Source organism: Lissotriton helveticus, chromosome 3_1, assembly GCF_964261635.1.
Source record: "Lissotriton helveticus chromosome 3_1, aLisHel1.1, whole genome shotgun sequence".
Taxonomy (NCBI): domain Eukaryota; kingdom Metazoa; phylum Chordata; class Amphibia; order Caudata; family Salamandridae; genus Lissotriton; species Lissotriton helveticus.
Window position 1 is genome coordinate 731,291,282 of NC_136061.1, and position 21,453 is coordinate 731,312,734.

Here is a 21,453-nt window from a genome sequence, read left to right on the forward strand (position 1 = left end):
TGAATAAAAACATTTGGAATATAATTGACCAGTATGTACCTTTCATAATTAAAAATGGTGTATAAAATAGAACATGTGTAAGATGGTCGACCTTTGCTGTTACAAGATGGCCAAATGCAGTGTATATGGTTAATCATGGAATACATGGAGATTTTATTTACAATTCAACTATATTTGTCCCTCAACTATACTTCTCACAAATTTAATAGCAAACAGAACAGCAAACAGAAAATAAAGAAGCACGTGTAACTATAACAATGCTGTGTGCTTGTAGAGTAAATAAGAAAGTCACCTACTGTTGGGTGGGTAAAATCTATACAAATGCCAAACAGTAGGCCCTACATTAATCAAATAAACACACTGTGATGATTTGTGTCTGAGTGTAATTCTGGTTTGGAAAAGTACTTTACCACCCTGGAGTATATCTACCAGAGTCTCTCTTAAAACAAAGTTGTAGAGATACATTTATATTTTTAACATTCTGCTCTTGGCAACTGAAGTCTTGAACTCACAAGACCATGGTGTAAAGTAAGTCTGTGAGGAATAGTTCCTTCATCAATATTGCCCAATCTGCTTTTACTTCCACTATTAACACTATTATCCCAGTGCCAAGTGTAGCCCAACATTTAGAGATGATGAATTTGCAGTATTATAAAACTGTGTTAAAGTTTTGAGCTTAAGCCAGATGAAAGCTAGCTTTAGTGTCAATTCAAATAGTTATCAGGTATAAAAGTGGCAATACACTATTTAGAAATATTTTATTGATCATTCATGTAACTATGGAATTAATTTTTTTCCTGGATGCAGCTTTTAAATGGTGGCTAAGAAAGATGTGTTCTGCATCAGTTTGTTCAAGTGAGTACCTACAGGATAACAGATATCAGTAAAATGAATCAGATCATGTTACCATAGATAACAAAAGCCATGGCTGCTGATAAGAAGGCATACACACAGTTTGTGCCCCCCACTCCCTGCATTATTCATTATTCCTGGCCATCTCTGAACTGACTTTTTGGATCCGTAAAATCTCAAAGACAGTATATCTGATGATTCACTGGGATGTGTTCTTTTGTGGCAAAATGTCTTTGAATCCATAAAATTATTTTGCGTTGGGCTTAGTACTGCTCCTGCTTGACCTAAACTCCAAGCCACCACTCTAGGGTCTTAGTTCTCTAAGACTTCTGACATTAGTCACAGTGAGGCCGAATTCTTAAAAGCAGTTTCCGGTTTCTTTCATCAAAGCAAATCAAAAAGGAATACAAGTGGTTAAGGCTCGAAGAGCACTTTGTCACCTTTTTGGCACCGCACTCTGTGCAACTCCTCCTCTAAATTTGATATGTATATTTAATCTCTGTACATTTGTCTAATGGAATTGTATTGCCAGCCATTGAGAAAAGAGAAGCTGGCTGTTCAGAGAATAATAACAGAATGTCCATAATTAATGCCCCACTAAGGCAAGCTAGATTCACAAAGGGAGACCTTACCTTCTCATTTTGAGCTTAACCTGAGCATCAAGGCAATCCCCCGTAGGTAGTGCATAGAGGTGTTAATGTCCTCACAGTTGAAATAAAAGAATAATACAATAAGTAAATATAGAACACAGTTGAGGCATTCAAAATAAAGGCAAAAAGATAAACATTTTACTATTGAAAATCGGTGGAGAAACTGTCACAGCTAATAGAAAATATGAAACATGATCTTAGCATCTTCCATGTTCGTACTTAGAAATATAATTGTAGAGTGGAAACATCATCAACAAAGGCATTGGCTGCATACGGACAGGGCGCCAAACCATCAGAAAGAATGGGTGAGGTTCCTCAGTGAATTCCAGACATTTTCTGTAAAGATCTCAGTTGGGGGGAGTGGTTTTGTGATGGAAAATGTGATATGTGAGATGGAGGATTGTGGGATGGAACTTTTGTCTCAATCGGTTCTAATATTACTTTCTGGTCCATCCATCTCCTTAGGTCTGCCAAATAAATGTATTTATTCAGGCTGTACAATCAAGGGCTTCCATATTCAAGGTTCCCCTTGTACAGCTTTGTGGCATTCAGACAATCTATGAGCCACACGTGGTCTTCCAGTTCACAAAAAGATGGTTCATTTGTTTTTACAAAACAGCAACGATCATTCAATAAACCAAAGAAGAATTTTCTGATAGTTCTTGTTGCTGTCACCACGTGCCTCTTAGAAGTAGTTGTTTAGTCTCTCTGCAAATAGCTTAGGTCTACAAAATCTCCCAAGTAGCACTTAAATGTAAATGGTCAGTAGATCACTCTTGTTTGACAGTCATGTCATCTTTCCAGTCCAGGCACTTCTGGAGTAGAGATTCCCATCAGAGAAATAGGCTCTATGCAGCAGACCAGCATCCAGGTGCTCATGTGGCTGTGCTCAGAGAAATGGCTCCCTATGTACCTGGAAATGGCCTAAGGAGATTTCAGATAAATGTATTTATATTTTCAGGGCAGGAAAATCCATGACAACATTTTTTGCAAGAATATAGTGCACAATACCGTCTATTTAATGGCAGATGTCAGCTGTGTGCATACTGAATTTCTGTCCAGACCAGGAAGTTTAGTTGCAGCATGCATTATTTCACAGTGGATGTAAAAGGCAAGCAATATTTTAGTTATCGCTTAAAAATTCAATGAGCTAATTTAGCAATCATATTTGATTTTCCCAGACGAAAGTACTTAAACTTTGTGATTTAGGTATTCATAGACATGACTATGCAATAGATAATTTATAGTCCCATTTTTTTCCTCACGAGAGATCACCAGTGTTCCACTAAGCTTTACGTACATTTTTGGATATCAGAATCTCAGCATGTTGCCTAGACATGAAGTGATGTCAGTGACACAGTAGAGGGGTCTGCACTGTAAAGTGAATTGCATCCCTGTTTAGCAGAGCAGATACGACAATAGACCCCAATTTATAGCAGATGTCACACATCTGGAGGTTCAACAATAGAAGAAATAACCATAGGCAGATGTCATTCCTCGAACCGAGGTATGCTATTATACACATAACATTAGATGGAAAAATTGAATAAACTGAAGGATTCCAAAGCCCAGGTTCAGATGCATCTGTTCCCTGTTTGTCATTGGTGTTGCTCTTTAGTCAGCCTTAATTAGCATACACGTATACCAAAAATCCAATCAGTAGTTCCGGAGAGATGCAACTTACAAAATTTCAGGTAAGTCTAGCGCCTAAATGCCCAAACACCACTCAAGGTTATCTGGTCGAACAAGACCGGGTGAGTGTCACAAGTTCAGTCCCACCACAAAGAAGTGTGGGCCAAATACAGGGACCAACTTAGTCTCACTTAAAAAGTTAGCTTCTGAAGTCCACCCAAAGAGTTTTGTTCATGGAGGAGGAGTCCGTGAAAAGCAAGGAGAGCGCCATGGATGGTCATTGTTGCCGCACGAAGAGCAGGCTGTGTCTTGCAGACGGTCGACTCTAACGCATGAAGGTCCCGTCAGCCATCGTCTATGGTCGTTGCCGGAGATTCGCATTGGCGATCACTGTGTGCTGTAGATGCTGTAGCGTGAATTGCAGAGCTCGCGTTGTTCCTGAAGTGTCAAGAGTCAGGTCCACTGGACCTTTGCGATGGCGGCAAGATCTTGACGCAAACGGGCATGTTCACGTTCGCAAACAGCCCAGAGCTTCAAGATTTCTCCCTTTCTTGGAGGGGAAGCTCTTGAGGCTCAGGAATTCATTCCACCATAGGCCAGCAGGCCTCAGACAGGCCCTGTTGCAGATCTAGTTGCAGGTCCAGGCAGCAGGTCAACTGAACAGTTGCAGAGAGGCTTCTGGAGCTTATGTCTCTGTACCTCATAAGAGGAGGTCAGTCAGCTGACCCTTGGAGTCACTTCATCCTGGCATGAAGTGTGCAGGCCCAGTCTTCATTCTAGGCAAACAGGACAGGCTTCATGCAGCACTGCAGTAGAGTGTCCTACTGTATGTAGTATCCACAGATCCAAGAGTGTACAGATGAGTTGAGCCTGAGGGTCCAATATTTATGCTACTTGCCTGCTTTAAGTAGGAGAATATTCTAGAGGGATTAACTTTCTCCCTGCCTGGCCCCAGCTTGTCTGTGGGTCAATAGACTGGTGTGAAACCCTTTGTGAGTGTGCTGAGGCAGAGCCTTTGAGATTTGCAGGCGGGGTAGGTGTCAGCTCTGCTCCCCATCAAATCAGAGATGGCCCATGCTGCCAACACCTATTTCCCTATGTCTCGCTGTCTGGAAGTAATACACAAAGACCACCTGGTTGCTACACCTAGTCAGTGACTCAGGATACAGGCTGCAAGCACCAAATGGTTGGGAAAAGAGACAGCCAACTTTCTAAAACTGTCATTTTCAGAATTTGGACTTAAAATCTGACTATGCCATTAAAGAGCTTTTTAAATTGGAATTCTTTAGACACCAATCTCGCTATTCTTACCTGCTCCCATTTGAAAGTTATAACTTTTTAAGTGTAATAAGGTAACCCAATGTTATCCTGGGGAAGAGGTAAGCCTTGCAGTAGTTAAACATGAATTTAAGAGTTTTTTACTACAGGGAGATGTTAAAGGTTCATGTCCAACTTTTTAAATGCACTGTACCCTGCCCAATGGGCTGTTTCGGGCCTTATCTAGAGCTGACATACATGCATTAAAAAGGAAAGTAAGGCCTTATGTTTATTTTGCCAAGTCAAAATGATTGTTTAAAATCACACACACAGGCTGCAATGGCGAGCCTGGGACGAAGATGTGGCCAAGACGGAGTACAAGATAGCTATTAAAGCCTATCATGCTGATATTCTGCGGGGAAAACGGCACTACTTCGCGGCTCGAATAGAGTCAGCCTCTAGCTCCTGTAAGGAGATTTTCGCCATTGTGAAGGAGTTCATGTCGCCCAAAGCTATTGCATCTCAGCACGAGTTCTCTGAACCGTGGGTGACCGCATTGGCCTGCTTCTTTCATGATAAGATCAAGCTGATCCAGGACTCTTTTCCCAGCCCCTGTCATCGGGACTAGGGTGTGCCAGGAGATCCACGGGAATTTGGCGGAAGATTCTGAGCATACTCTATCGGAATTTCCACCTTTATCAATTACCGCGTCGCTTGATTTGCTGTCTCAGCTTAAATCAGGTTCACCTGCTGACCCGTGTCCTGCCAGGTTTTTGGCAAGGATGGCGGAGGTGGTCAATCCACTTGTGAATCCTGTGCTGAATTGTTCCTTGACTAGTGGCATTGTTCCTGGTGTCTGGAAAGAGGCGAGGGTGGTTCCGCTTCTCAAAAAACCGGGCCTTGACCCTGACCTTCATGCTAACTATCGCCCGATCTCTCTCCTACCTGCTTTTGCTAAAATCGTCGAGAAGCATGTCCATAAGGTCCTCTCTGCCTTTCTTGAGTCACATAGCCTGCTGCATGCCTCCCAGTCCGGCTTCCGTACCAACTTTAGCACCGAAACGGCGCTTCTCGAAGTCAGTGAGGCTATCAAGGATGTGTTGGACTCAGGGGGTAGGGCCATGTTGGTCATGCTTGATCTGTCGGCGGCTTTCGACACCGTCCCTCATGAAGGTCTTCTCCGCAGACTGTATGAGATAGGTCTGCGTGGGACGGTGTTGAGGTGGTTTCAATCTTACCTGGCTGGTCGCCGGCAGGTGGTCTGGGCCCCCCCTTACTCAGCCGAAGTGCCGCCGCTGGAGGTTGGAGTACCGCAGGGCTCCGTGTTGAGCCCGACACTCTTTAATATCTTTCTGACCCCTTTGGCGGTGCTGGCTGAGTCCTTTGGGGCCCAGACAATATCATACGCCGACGACACCCAGCTCCTCTTCACGTGTGCAAAGGGGGCTGAGTTCGATGGAGAGAGTATCCGTGGCTGCCTGGGAGCTGTATTTGAATGGTTTCAGGGTAATAGTCTTAAGTGTAACCCTGGAAAATCTGAGGTGCTCTTTTTTGGGTGCCAATCTGACCCGAGTTGGCAGGAATGGTGGCCGCATGACATGTTCCCACCGGCATCTTCCTCCACCGTGGCGAAAAACCTGGGGGTCAAAATTGATAACGGCCGGACTATGAAAGCCCAAGTTCTTGGCCTTGTGGGTGTCTGCTTTGGCTTGCTTAGGATGCTGCGGAGGTTTCTCCCTCTGCTCTCATTTGACCATCGAAAGATCACCGTCCATGCCCTCATTGGCTCGAGGCTGGATTATTCCAATGTTCTCTACCTGGGTTTGCCCGACTACCTCCTGCAGCGTCTTCAGGTAGTCCAGAACTCGGCCGCCCGCGCCATTTATGGTCTCCCCCGCCGTGCCAGTGCCTCTGACCTTTTATCCACCTTGCACTGGCTCCCTGTCAGAAAGCGCATTGCCTTTAAGGCCCTTACTTTGGCTCACAAGGCGCTCTATTCTACTGGAGCAACCTATATCCGGAAAAGGCTAGCCTTCTACAAACCTACCAGGGCTCTGAGATCAGAAACTCTCTCTCTTGCGGTGGTGCCAGTGGTGAAGAAGGCCCGGACTGGTGGACGATCCTTCAAACGTCCTCAGCTCTGGAACACTCTTCCCTTATCACTCCGCAGCACTGCCAATCTGCTTGCTTTTAGAAAAGGACTTAAAACCTGGTTGTTTTGTCTCTAGTCTTATGTCTTCTTTTTTCCCACTGGTCCTGTCTTCTGTTATGTTATGTGTTAGCTGCTGACCTGTTGGTCTGAAAGCGCCGGGACACTCCTTCCGAGTAGCTGAGCGCTATATAAAACCCCCCCATGACATAACATAACATAACATGTTTAAAAGGGCTACTTAAGTACAAGTAAATTAATTGTGCCAATAGGGTGTAAGCCCATTTTACCATGTTTAAATGGGAGAGCAAAAACACTATAGCACTGGTTAGCAGTGGTAAAGTGCACAGAATCGTAAAAGCTAGCAAAGACTGGTTCTGACAACAGGAGGGCGAAGGCAAAAGATTGGGAGATGACCCTGCGGAGAGGGTCAAGTCTAACAATAACAATGTCAACACATGCAGAGGCTGTTGAAAAGCATTTTGAAGTTTTTACTTACAAGCATATTTCCACATCTCAACCCAGTATGACCCTCAGATGTGGCCCAGACAAGTTGTGGAGGGTCAGCATTTCCAATAAGCTGTGTCACCATTATGTTTTGATTTATTCCTGAATGGGTTTCACAGGGTTTTGGCCAAAGTAAGAGACTTGGGTATTGCTAGGTATTGGTATACCAACAATATACTTTGAAAACCTCTGCAATAGAGGACTTGGCAATGCTAAAGAAAAAACTGCTCTACACTCCTAAAAACCTTGATGAGTGACAGTTTCCCCTTCCTCGACTCCCTGAAGACTGAATTCTCCCTCCCACAAATTCCGCCCACAAAAATAAAATTAACCCATCCATTTTGTGCACATGGAACCTCAATGTCTTCTCTTCCACACCCTCTCCCTCTGCCAAATCATTAGGAGTCAGAATCTTTGCTACTAGGCTGGCTTATTCCACCAAGACATATATTCACAACACCCAGACCTCCTCCAAGTTATGGCTAGGATACAATTCAATATCTGCGGACTAGCTCACAAGGCTGTCCTTAATGCTAGCCTAACATACATCACCCAACATATCTAAAGGCCTACAAAGACTAGGGAGCCAAAGCTCCCTGCTACTGGAAGTTCCAGAATTCAAAATCTCAATTGGCCAAAAGCTATAATTTTCTGTCGAAGCCTGGGCCCCAAAAGAAATCTAACTCAACTTGCCAATTTCAGAAAACAACTCAAGGTGCACTTGCTCAGAAAGCTCCTAACTTACAATTAACTTGACATGGATTGTTTTAAACCTTTGTGTTACACCATGAAGAATGACACTATTTTTGCCTCTACATGCATTATGATTTCCTAGATTGCCTGTGTTTATGATTTGATGATTGTTACCTTTCCCCCCCATTTTGATGTAAGGCTATTGTTCTGTGTCAAGTGGTCTAATGGCTGTTGTTGGTCGAGGTGTGTTATAAAGGCGTAAATATATATTGACGGGTACCCTGCATCATCAATACACTCATGTTTATTTATACCTCATCTGGGTACTCCTTAAATCCTACATCTTTGTGAGACCCAAGTCTTTCTTTAAGCAGACACCAGCCTAACCTTTGATTCAATTATATTCAACGTTATGCCTTATGTAGAGACTGCAGTTATTTGATGCAATGTTGAATACAGTGCATGTCATTGACTAGCCTTCCTCAGAGTGTTCAAACCCCATCAAAGCTCTGATTGTTGCGATGTAATTAGAGTTTTCCAAAGCTCATAGTCTCTTTATCCACAAAATGCGCACACGACGTCCAGATCTACCTTTCTTAATAATGCTGTCAAGCCACTGTTGCACACTTGGCTCACATTTTATCATTCAGATATTCTTCACACTTTGATCTCAATCACCAACTGCTTAGGCATATATTTGGGAGGTTGTTGAAGTAATGTCCTGGTACATGAGCTCTTGTAGAAAAATTGTGAGATCTTCTACGCCTCCTGGGCTCTAAGCCTGCATAAAGAACATAACCATTATGTATTATCTAAATACACATGTTGTGCTTCCTGCCAAACGTTTGTGCATTCTGAGAGGTGATGTTTGGGAGTAGCCTCTAAACATAATCCTTAAGTGAGTGCACACCATCTGAGTAAACTGCAGTATGTACTGAAGGCTGCACATTTAATCTAAGCCCCAAGGTAGGTTTCCCACTAGGTTTGCTGAATACAAACCTTTTATTTTCCATTGATCACCTGAAATTTTACATATTCTCCCATGTTGATTGTTGCAACTTTCCCAGTGTTTTTCCTACTTCATTAATTTGTCCAGAGAAAAGTACTGTAGAACTATTATGACCTTTGTATTTGAGAAGAGAGGTATGTAACTTCAATTCTCGCTTTCAGAGATAGAGACAAACCACTTTTGACAATATATTTTGAGGTCATGGGTGGGGCTAAGGAGAATTTTGTCAGGTCCCACAGAAAAAAGTATTGTTATTTATTTACCTTCTATGGACTACACCTTTAACAAATGCACACGTTAGTGGCTTACTAATGCCATCTGTCCCTTACTTTCTACTTGCTAAAATGGGTCTTTTTCAAATACACGCTTACAAGTGTTCCTGACTTTGAGTAGCCATCTTGCTTAAATAGGTGGTAAATATTATGTTGATTGCATTAATCATGTTCACCGTTATACCCAAGCATTCACTGTTGTTCGATCAATATGTGTTGCCATCAAGGAATGTGTTACTAAAGTATGTTAACTCAGTTACTTATCTAGCTTCTCTCTGAAACCATACAGTTCTTGATGTAGCTTTTAAAGTCCTAGGCAGGGTAATTGGGTTTCCAAACAATGCACTTCTTGTATTAATCATTTTTAAAGAACTGCATTGAACAAAAATATTCTTTATTACATTTAGAAATATTCTACATTTAAATACACACAACAGAGCACACAAAGCACAGCACGGGGCAATAAGATAAATAGGATACATTGGAGGACAAGAAAAGAGCCTATTATATGAGCTCAAGCAATGAAACTAACTTGCACAGAAGACAATCTATCACATTGACTAAGAAAGCATTTCTAAATGAGATGGCCAACCACTGTCACAATTAGCATCTTACATTTACAGTAATTGTATATCTAATTTGCTAAATTCATTTAGCTATTAGTCAATATTGTGTTTACTCTTCAGCTGGTCCATTTGCTATTCTTAAGGATTTGTTTAGCCAATACCAATACCTCTCCACACAAATGCACTACGTTATCAGAGTATATGATGAAAACTTTTGGCTTTCAGATATGAATGCCAGTGTACCTCATAGATCATTACATAGTCTACCATATTGCAGCCCTACATAATTTGTCTGGGCTTCTCGAAATCAATAAGCACATTATGTAATGCGAAGTTCACTGGGTAAGTTCTTTTGCCTGATTCTTAAATGTTGTCCATAATGTTTATGTTCAACATGCTTTTTGTATGGACAGAAGGATGTTAGACATTTTCCAAGCACACATGTTTTTGATCTGCTCAATTGAATATGCAAGCTCACTCTTGGCAGGAGGATGTATTGCATTACATGTTGCTGTGTCTCATCTTCTACACAGAATCTTTGCTGCCAAACCTTTCAAATAACCTTGCCAATAATTATGGAAAGGTATAATATGAGACCCCGTCCACTAAGAATCTTTGTCTGAAAGCATCTTCTAGGGCTAATGTGCAACATGACCAAGAAGATACCTTCCATAACTTCGAATCTAAAAGATTCGGTTTTAATAATTCTGCCACCTTATGTGGCTTATTTGCTTGGTGTATCTGCCAGCAGTTTGGTTATAAAAGTAAGCTGGATATTCGAAAGAGAAACAGTTACTCTTATGGTAATCATGATACCATTGGTCCAGTACACCAGTCTATTGCCAGTATTCAATGTCCCACACATTAGAGCATCAGCTGATGGTCTATTTGTTGACTCCCTCAACAAAATTTAACTGGAACCTATACACAACATGTGAGCATGTGAGCAGGAAGCATACGTCTGCATGGCAGTGTACATCAATGAGCTTCAAAAGCTGTATTCTGTTTTTGATTACACAGCTATGAATAATTGTCTGTGGTTCACCACTTGCTGCTGCCAAGTTTCACACTTGATTACACATTTGTTATGCATGGCTCTCACAAAGCTCCACTTGCTTGAATGTCAGAGTCTAAATCTAGTAAATCTCTGCTATGAGGTTAACAAAAGTGGTTACCCACTGTTGTTAGATCATAAAGGTATTCCAGGCTGCTCTGGTTTCACTCTGATTGTTTATTTTAAGTCACTAAGAACCACAAGGTGAAAAACGTCCCGTTATTCACTGTTACCCATCCTATATGCGAAACTAATCTCCGATTCAACACTTGTTGGTTCTAAGTTCCCATACGCTGCTCCTTGCTGAAATGGTAGTAAGTAATCTTAGAGGATTTCCACAAAAGTGACTTTGTTATGTTTATATTTCAAAATGTACTTTGTTTAAACAATTGTGTATGAGCTTCTCTAACCAGCTCTTATAACACATTGTTCTTCCTGCAGGAGAAACAGAAGGTCAAGTGGGGTCATCGATTAGCTCAACCGAGCTCTCACCTCTATCTTCTGGAAATGGGTCAAGTCCACAGTCGCCTGTTTTTACAGAAATCCGGAGAAGTCCAAAGGGCATCAAAAAATTCTGGGGAAAGTAAGATCACAATGAAAATAGATTTGTATTTATCTGAAGTGTTTGGGTTTTGAAAACCGAGACATACTTTATGGTAATTATTGACAAGAAACACCTTTGTACTACTATCTGTTATTTGAAATGATTATCTTCATCAGATTAGAGTATAAGGTAATGCATAGTGCCCAAGTCAGTTCAGTTTGTTATGTCTTCATCCTTTTTATATAACTGTTCTGGCTTTAATTAAAACCTACTGCTACCTTGTATCATTTGGTAATGTGTGAAATTCAGAACTTTATTATGTTCCTTTGATTGAAGCATATTTTAAGCAATTTTACAAGTAACACAGTTGCCACACGGTAAACATCCATGATGAATCTATTTTACTAAATCAGTGATTTGTTTTTAAGGTTTCAACAGAAAAATGAAACTTTTCTGATGTTAACACAATATAAGCATATTCTGTAGGCATTTTCGTGACCATAAATTAATGCCCTCTCTAATTGATGGGTAGTATTTTTGGAATACAACACCTACGTATTCATACTGAATGGGATATGACAGTTTGAATTTTCATATGTAGTAATGTGAAGTTGATATATTCCATATCTGTAGCAACCTTATTAATTAAAGACGTTCTGTCTATTCAGCTTGAAGATTTGGTAACATCATTCAGAGTCATCTATTTTTAAAAAAAAAGGGGGCTCTAGGTATATTAATCCTTCAATGATCACCTGTTCAGTGACATTTATATATTTCTATTACATTATTGAGCAAGTGGTAGTATTGTATAGATCTAATGTTTGTTCTTTGTCTTTTTTTATCTGAATGTCTATCACAAACAATAATTGTAAAAGAATTAGGAGAACTCAGTCAGGTAATTTCCATGCTGATGAACTTGGGCTATCTGAATTTCGGAGGGGTGGTCTGCGTGCCACAGCAGGACCCCGACTATCGAGAACAAAGGATCCAAGGACCAAAAAAAGGTAATAACATGTCTTGGAAATATGCAGGAAATGTAAAAGGCTTTATTATTACTCTGGTTATTATTGGTAGATAAAATTCTGCGTTCAATGTCAACATGTAAATTATACTAAAATGTCAATATTTTGTCCAGATTCTCGACTATAAAGAAGCATGATTTCTTCTATTTCCACTCGTGCTTTCGCCTCACTGAGATTTAGAACAAAACACATAACTTTATGTTGTTCATAGTATAGTGCTTGCAACATCTGCCATCTGTTTAGATAAACATGGAAGAAGATGCTCCGTATTTAGGTGTGTCAATAGGAGAACTTTCGATGCTTGTCAAAAATATTGAAAATGTGATTGGTTTTACCTTGCTATTTGGTTTCAATATAAATTATATTGTAAAGTGGATGATTTTTAATTAGGAAAACGTTTTTAACTCAACCAATAAATAAATACATATACAAATACATTTAGGGGTTTAGTAATCCCCAGGTATGCAAATACAAATCGTTCCTTAGCAATAAATAATGTTTAGTTGGGTCCTTTACCTAATTGGTATAATGTTAAGAGAACTCAGAGGATTAATCTTCCCATTATGGTATCTTATGTGTGACCTTCACATGGATCATACGTTTCAGTCTGGACAAGATGATGCTGCTTTTCTTTTTCCAGCGTCAAAAAATAGTATATTTTAGTTAAGGAGTATTTGCTATTGTTGTTATTTCTTATCTCAATAGTGATTGCATGCCATACCAAAACAAATTGTAAACATCATGGCGATGATGTAAGTTATATTTTGTTAATGTTTGAGCACTTGTAATTAGTGTTGAAAGCCACAACACGTTGTGACTGTCACGGAACAGAATGGCACAATCACTGAACCTGAAAGATGGTTTCACTTGCAGGTGTGGTTAAGATTAATTCAAGCATTCCATCATCACCTTTGCCAGTGGTAGAGATTGATTGAAACATTTAGTCCATCACCTTGTTTTTTGCAGTTGGTGTCATAAGTGCATTAGGCATACCCAGATGCCGGTCCTGTTCTCCCTGTGCCATATGAGTCAAGATGCATGTTACTTACAAGGCTGAATTAAGGCAAAACCGGCCTGGAGCTGCTTGTGGTCTCTTCTTTAGGGGGCCTTGCATGGCAATGCAAAATAGACTGTTCCCATGAGGAGCATGATCAGTACTGATATGCATAAGGTTTGTCTAGTGTGGCCTGGTGGGTAGAAAACAATTGGCTTGAATACAGCCCTGTGCGATTACCTGCGGTGACATGGATTCACTCTACCTTCCTCTTACTGCTTAGAACCCAGACTGTCTTGAAATTCAGATATCTCCACGAGGTGAGTTGGGAGCATGGGGCTGAATTAGGGATGGATAACCTGAGGAATAGTGGCTAGTGCAGTCTTGGTTGATGGTACAACCAACTTGATTCTGTTAGAAGAAAAAGGGGATCTGATAAGCACATAATCTTCCCTGTAGACAAGCCTTGCTTCTTTTCCAGGACCTCTGTGATACTCACCTGAAGTTGTCTTTCTTTCATAAGAGTAACATCTTGGCTTGTTGTCTTTTCTTTTGATACCTTTCTTAATTAAAAGAAACTATAATGCGTAAATGTTGCTCACCATGCATTCAGAAACAAAACTTTGTTGGTACTTGCAGGGTTCATTCAGATTAACTTGGTCTCTTTACCTTCCTGACTTCTGGAATTTCATTCAAATATTACTCATGCAGACATGAGTCTCTACCAAAAACACTTCTGCATACCAAGGAATGCATTCGTATTCTCTAGATTCGGGGTTGCTAGCAATGAAGCAGGAGTCCTCAACTTCTCGGTCTAGAAGGTGCTCCCCTCCTTTCAGAAATCAAGAGGCAAAGCCGCTGTCAGCAGTAGAGAGCATTCATTTATAGCCATCCGCAGCCAAGATAACCACTGTGATTTCATGATCTCAAACGATTTCAGATTAGTAAGTCTTGTGTGAACTCGGGAGACAGTGGAACAAATGCTGGATCCCGAAAGGCGAAGAAACTGGACACATTATAGCACTTGTGCGCTAGTAATGGGATGTATTCAGAGTGGGTCCTCAGTGAAATGACCATAAAGTGCTTTGCTAACAAAGTGCAAAAGCGCTAAGCAATATTAGTGCCACATTATCAGTGACAGTTATGATGTACTAAAGTGCTAAACCTTATTAGTGACTGTGTCTGTCAGCATGCTGCTACTGCGTGGTGATTTCCTCACAATTCTTGAAGCTGAAACTGCCACGTCGTATGCAAATCTTTTTTTCCTTCCACTGGACACTGTAATGTCCTTCAACCCTGGTTAGCCATACTTGCCATGTATGCCTTTTTTACTTGTTTTTAGCATTTGCAAAACCATATTAACGGTGCTACAGTGTTCAGAGCTTCCAAAACCCTATACTCCATTTATTTTGGGAATACAATGGAAATAAAATCAGTTATAACTTTACTTACAAGTTTTATAGTCTCTAAACTGAGCTCCCTATTTTAACTAATACTCCTCATTTTGCAACTGTGCCAAGTCCGTTTCATGACATACTTGATATGTATTATTTGTTATGGTGCAAAAGAACAGTCTTCAGGCTCCATTTGTTCATTAAAAAAGGATAGCCTCACAAGGAAAGAGGCTAGTGCACAAAAGGAAATAAAATAAAAAAGAGGTTACACATTCAGGAAAACCGGGAAAAGGTTTGCGTTTTATAGATTTTGGGGACCATGAGCCCCAGAATATCACAGCTGCTGAATACTGTTAAGGGCCACCATATATTTTGGCCTTACTGGCTAAGTTTATTAAATGTTGATGATGAATGGCTTTGTAAGCTACGGTAAACAGCCCCTATTACGAAACAGTCACCCCGCATGTTGTTACAACGCGGTCGTTACAACAACCGTTTTGTAACAATGCATACCATTACCCCGCAAGGCGTTACAATGACCCCTTCCCTACTGTCCGCACAGACTGCAATTGGAATAGTAAATTATACTATTCCAACATCCAGCGCCCCCCTCCGCAAGTCGTTGTTATCACTTGCGGGGTAATGGTATGCATTGTTACAACGCAGCCATTGTAACGACCGCGTTGTAACAACAAGCGGGGTGACGGCAAGTTGAAAAAAGAGGCATATTTAAAGCTGCACATCACCATTTTAAGAGTTATCAAATTTCTAATTGAATTAAGCCCAGGGAGAATGAACAGGGAAAGCAGAGCACAGCAGAACTTTTGAAAGGACCTTCGAGGTCTTGAGCACAAATATTTAAAGCATGTACCACAATAGGCAGATCTGTTTTGAGAAGTACTTAAGGATAAAATGGCTGGATAAATGTTGAATATGTCAATGTATTTTTAACGTCAAATGTAGGTAGAACCTCCAGTACTTAATCTGAGAGATCAAATCACTGTAAATTCACAAAGTCACTGATAAGTTGGATCACTGCAAAGTTGAAGTTCTTTACATCCTAAAACTAGAACTAGAGCAGCGTATATGTGCCTCAAATGATTGCAAGGTGCTAAAAGCCTGACCAAACTGTGGCGTGATTCTTCGACTCCCTACTTCAATGAGATATAAGCCACATCTGTGGGCAGGCGTATTTGCTAATTAAGGCCTGATTTATTTTTTCACTAAAATATGGAAACATTCATTATTTTTGTTCCAGCCATGTTGATACAATTACTTAAAAAAAAAAAGTATTGTTAGGCTTTTTAAAGTTTGTAAACATAATATCGAGGGCAAAAAATCCCTGCTCACAGACACACAGCATGTTATTCAGATATTACAGGTCACTCTAGATAAAGTTCAGTGACCCTGTAAGGCTGAAGTCACAGATACTTTATAAAGCCACAGAATTATAAAGTGGCTTACGGTATCCTTTTAAAAAACAATAGGAGTTTGTTTCATTCATTCATGTGCTACTGGTGCCTTGGACATCATTGTTGGGGCCAATATATTCCTAAAAGTGACTTGCTTTGCCCCACTACCTTTCCAGCTAATACCACCATTCGGAGAGAGCCATGATGGGAGGAGCCAGCCACCATGATGACTGCTCTGAACTGCAGCTCCATGGCGGACCCGCTATCTAATATCCAAAGTGGTACTTCGCCATGATCAAAACCCTCCGGACCCATAATTACCGCAATCGGTATGCTGCCTGATCTCAATGATCATAAAACCGCCTCTCTGCGATCCTGATCATCCACGATATGACCTGCAGAGCCCCCGTACGGGAGTGAGCTAAGATGGCACCAAGAGATCTACGCATCCACCCTCGGAGGCCTGGAGCCAGGTACTGTTATGCTGCTTACCTTTCACTTGAACTTCCAGCGGTGTCCTCCTCAACCCCCCGTGGCGCAGACCTGTCGGCTGACCCCCTGGCGGTAGCTTCTTCGAGGAGTTGGTTGATGATCCCCCACCTTGTGGTGCTGGGGCAGCGAAAGCTCGCCCCCCCACCCATGCCCCACTTTGTGGGACTGCCTCCGGAGATCTGGGGTGGAATTCCTCTACGGCGCGTAGTTCGCTGGTATTTCGGACAGTACTGATCATTGTGCTGCCGTAGGGAGGCACGGTTCTGATCTGAAGTGTCTCCATTTCACCGAGGCACCGCCCGGACAAAATGGTGGCTGGTTGAATCGTCTCAGAGCAGAACGGCTCCTGAACTCTGGAGGGGTGACATAAGCTCCGATTGTCTCCATATGAACACCACAGACTAGTGACAGGCACTTACGGCCCATAAACATCACCCGAGTGCACACAGGCCGTCCTCCCCATACCCCCTCAACTAAACTTAACATCTAGTGCCTCCCAGGCACGGCATGAACCCCGACCACGTGGGCCACACTACAAGTGACTGATTTTCATGAGCTTCCCCTCCTGGGCAGCGATCAGGCGAGAATACACTTGTGGAAGGGGATGCCTGACTCCAACATGGTGGCCGTGGGAGCCACAATCATCAGGAGGCAGTGATCGGGGATCCCAAAATAACCGGATGCCCGACCTCGTCATGGCCTCCACACAAATGGACTAAATAACTAGGTTCCTACCTTCTACTCTTCTATACCTCACCCTTGAAACCCCTCCACCCGGGCTTACTCTAGCGAGGCAAGGGGTGCTCCCCCACCATCCTCCCCCCTGGCTCACCCACCATGACATTAATTTTGGGATCTTCCCCCTGACCAATGCCAGGTGGAGCTACCTGTTAGCTAAAGAGTAGATGGGTTGTGGACTTCCTGCTCGGCCGTCACCTACCCAGCCGGACATTGGGCAGACTTACTTTCGTCCCTTCTATGCTCCATTTTTGTTGTCTTCCTATGCTCTTTAAAATGTTTTTCTTTATTAACAGAGGCCTGCTATTTGGCCGTTGCCCGGTCGATCTACCTTATAGCTAAAGAGGAGATGGGCTGTAGACTCCCCCCTAGGCCATCACCTACCCAGCCGGACTTGGGGCAGACTTTCCTCCGTCTCGCCATCATATCTCCCTCCTACCCCTTCACCCTAACCTTTTATGCTCTATTTATCTAATCTCCTATGCTCTTTAAATGTTTTTCTAGTAACTTATGTAACCTGTTAACTGGTGTAATTTTGTAACTTTGTGGTACCTCATGTAAAGCTCTCTGATACCTTTGGGTCTAGCCAGCACTATATAAAACTCAATAAATAAATAAATACATTTCCGACACAGCTGGAGACTGCTTGTCTCGTAATCCCACCTGTGCTTCATCCCACGGCGCTTCTTAAGGCGCGCTGCAGTCCGGTAGCACGGGGCTGCACTACTGGTGCCTTGGACATCTTTGCTGGGGCCATTATATTCCTTGTAGGTGACCTGCTTTGCTCTGCTACCTTTACAGCAATTACCACCACTCAAGGAGATTACTGACAGTCGTTGCCGACAGCCCTGGGGATGGCTTGTTCCAGAATCCCCCTGCAGACCCACCTGTGCCTCATCCTATTGCGCGTCTTAAGGCGCACTGCAGTCCCACAGCGCAGGACATGTGCAGGCAAACCCCGGGCCAAAGGCAGATCCATCCTGCACCTGTCATTGCCAGGAACAGGTGGGCCACCCCCCTTGGATTCTCTCTTCTGCATTCCTGGTCCGCCCAGCAGGACTTAGCTTATTTGGAACTGCAGTCCTTAGGTTTGGAGGTTTTAAGTCCAAACTAGTGGCACCCTGGAAATGTATCCTCATGAACAAGGGAGCACCTATAGAGGACTTTGCGGGACTGACATTAATTTTATCTAGTGGCAAATTGCTGTAGTTTTGAAGTGATAGGTTTGTATTCAATTTAATAAAATTTGGAACGCAGGCCTCTTATCACTGCAGGCTCGTTTCGCTCCTTGATTGTTATTTGGTCCGAGTGGTTCCCTTAGTCCCCTGTACTCCACTTGAAGCCATTCCTCACCAGGGGTGACCCCTAGGAGGGGAGGGGGGGCGTGGGGAGGAAGTGTGGGGAGGCGAGGGGCGTGAGTGCAACAGGTGGCTGTCTGAGGATCCTGTAACAGCTATTATCCTGTTAATTGTTAAACTCTCCACTTGCCTGTCCCACAATTTGAAAAGTCAGGAGAAAACTTTGGACCCAGGGAACCTTGCCACTTCGGGGCATCCCGGGTTGATCCTCTCCTGTCTGAGCAAGCAGTGGGGTGCAGATGTAGTCAGGACTTCATTAACAAAGTCATGGAGGTGTTGTGGGACATATTGGATCCTATACTGGCCAGGCTAACTTCCTTAGAAGCTAGAATGTTGGAAATTCTATCTCACACCTCGAGGCGAACGTGCCTCGGGCCAAGCAGACACCCGCCCTTATCCAAGCCAAGTTGGAGGTCTAAGCCTCAGGAGACATTAAACTTCTTCTCAATTCCCTCGTCTCGCCAGGGGCTCCTCCAAGGTCTGCGAGAGATTGCGAGGAGCTTACCACGGGCCTCACTAATGCCACCACAGACACTGGAGACTCTTGATCCGCCTCCTTAGACAACCCCTTGTTCTGAGGAACGTTACGCATTTACCAAAGATCCTCTTCTGAGATGTATCCAGAGTTAAAGATTAAAGTGACGCATTAGTTTATGCAGTGCATTCCGGGAGGAGGAGGTATTCATCATTCTACCATTATGGCCCATAGAGTATGTGGGGTAGGTTGAGATCTAGTCTGAGGATTGTATGGTGGTCAATTTCAAAAGCTCTGAGATGTTGTCTAATTTCCCAGCGTCCATACCCCCTATAGGCCCTATGACCAGCTGAGCATTGTTGCTCTTCCCTTAGGGTTTTTCTACAAACCAGAAAGGGTTGCTCGCTCATATGGACATCTAGATTTTCAGACCCAGGGCAGTTAAGCAGTGCCCGACCAAGAACAAGGCAGCCCTCACAACCAGGCTTATTGAATCGTGTGATTGACTGGCTGCTATTATTCCCCCCCTTTTAAACTTAACTTCGGGCTTGTTCCTGTGTCCTCTTCTGTATCTCCCGTTGCAGGTCCCTTAGCCATGGCCACCCCAGCTCTGATTCCAAGGGCCCTGAGGATTGTGTCCTGGAACATCGCAGGGCTTTCCGTCAAATTTTCCGATCCTACTTGGGTCAAGGTTGTAACATCTTTCCAGATCATTTGTTTGCAGGAAACCCGGAAGGTGAACAACAGTGTTTTCCTGGAGGGCTACAAGACATATTTCCTGCCCACGCTGCCTGCAGCCTCGGGCAGGACAAATGAGGGCATGATTATTTTTGTTGCCATCGTATTGTGTAGGCAGGACGTTAACCTGGACAAGAACTTGAGGGTATTGCAGGGGCTGAAGTTATCTCTTGCAGAAGCTCCCACTTTACTTCTGATAAATGTTTATACTGATAAAAGATGCCCAGATGGGGTCTCCAGTCTCCACAGCTTGAGCAGGGCCCGACTGCTCTGGGGAATTGGATGGGAGACCTCGTATGGGGATGGTTGTGTTAGTGGCGGATTTTAACTAACATCTTTGTGAATATTCTTTACTGCCAGAGGACATTAGGCCAAGGTGTACACTATTTGAGGGGCTTCAATTCACTCATTCCAAGGAAGGTCAAGAACTGGGTGATAATGTAGCCTCCTATAACCTGCTATTCACATCGGTAAAGTTGTTTAGCTCATCTAAACATAGTGTTGCTTCTACATTTAAGCAGAGGGGCTGTGCTTCCATTATAGACTTTATTAGTTCAGCCCCCTTATTTTTGCACATTGCCAATTTTGATGTTTCCCATAACCCCTTTAGCGATCACAACCCCCTTCTCCTGAAACTGGAAGGCTATAGGGACATCACTCGCACAAGGGGAGGGAGTAGTAGAGGGTTTATTCCTGTGGATCAAGGTAAATGAATTAACTGGGCCCCGGCGACCTGACTCCTTTTAAGGCATCCCTTTTCTCCCAGGTGTTCCACGAGCAAGCCACCTGCCTGGATGCAGCTGCCCCTGATAGGATATTTTGCAAGCCAGTGCAACAAGGCTAAAAATCTATTGACATCCCCGCTAACTCAAGCAAGTAGGCAAGACTCGAAATGGTTTGACAGGGAATGCTCTGAGCATTTGCGGTTATTGAAGTCAGCTCTGGAACAGGTCGCCAGAGACAGGTAGTGACTAGTATGCCTGCTTAAAAGCTGGCAATACATAAACACAAGGCTAATCTCCAGGCCCTAGCTTGGGGCGAGTTCATTCAAGCCAGTAAAACCAGGGACTCCTCTCTTTTCTTGAAGGTAGTGAACAAACCCTTCTTTTCAGATGGGTCAGGACCAGCTATTTACAGCCATATATATCTGAACAACAGTGACAGGACCACTTCATAGAGGTCTATAACTTTGGTCAGATAGCAGATAATGAAAGAGTGGGAACAAGAGTGATGGGGCTTACTCCCATGGTTTTTATCCTTGAAGAGGTTATTTTAGGTATTAATACCCTTACAAGAAATAAAGCTCCCGGTCCTGATGGAATTTCCACAGACCTTCTGTGCCTGGATGTTGAGGTATGGGGCCTTCTTCTGACCCAGGAACTAAAGGTTGTCACTCATCGCTCCTGGCCTTCCGCGATGGTAGAGCCACTGCTCAAGAAGAGGGAGAAGGACAACCCTCAATGCTATCACACTATCTCCTTGATTGACGCAGTTGTAAAGGTCCTTGGGAGGGCCATAATTAACAGGATGATGGATTGATCAGATGCTAATGGCATTCTGAAGAAGGTCCAGTACGGTTTAAGGCCAAGACGGTCAACGTCTGACCAATGTTTGAACCTTTATCTAATTATCAGTGAGTATACTG

At 42.9% G+C, this 21,453-nt stretch overlaps 1 protein-coding gene across 15 annotated transcripts in view; it reads left to right on the forward strand.

Annotated features, from left to right (window-relative positions):
- The window catches only part of PPFIBP2 (PPFIB scaffold protein 2), a 1,415,596-nt gene that overhangs the window by 1,179,994 nt on the left and 214,149 nt on the right, over positions 1-21,453 (forward strand). For all 15 annotated transcript variants that reach the window (XM_078680889.1, XM_078680890.1, XM_078680881.1 and 12 more), the window contains 2 exons: positions 11,083-11,224; positions 12,061-12,189. In XM_078680889.1, the coding sequence (XP_078537015.1) occupies positions 11,083-11,224; positions 12,061-12,189 (271 nt within the window). The remainder of the gene's footprint in view (positions 1-11,082; positions 11,225-12,060; positions 12,190-21,453) is intronic.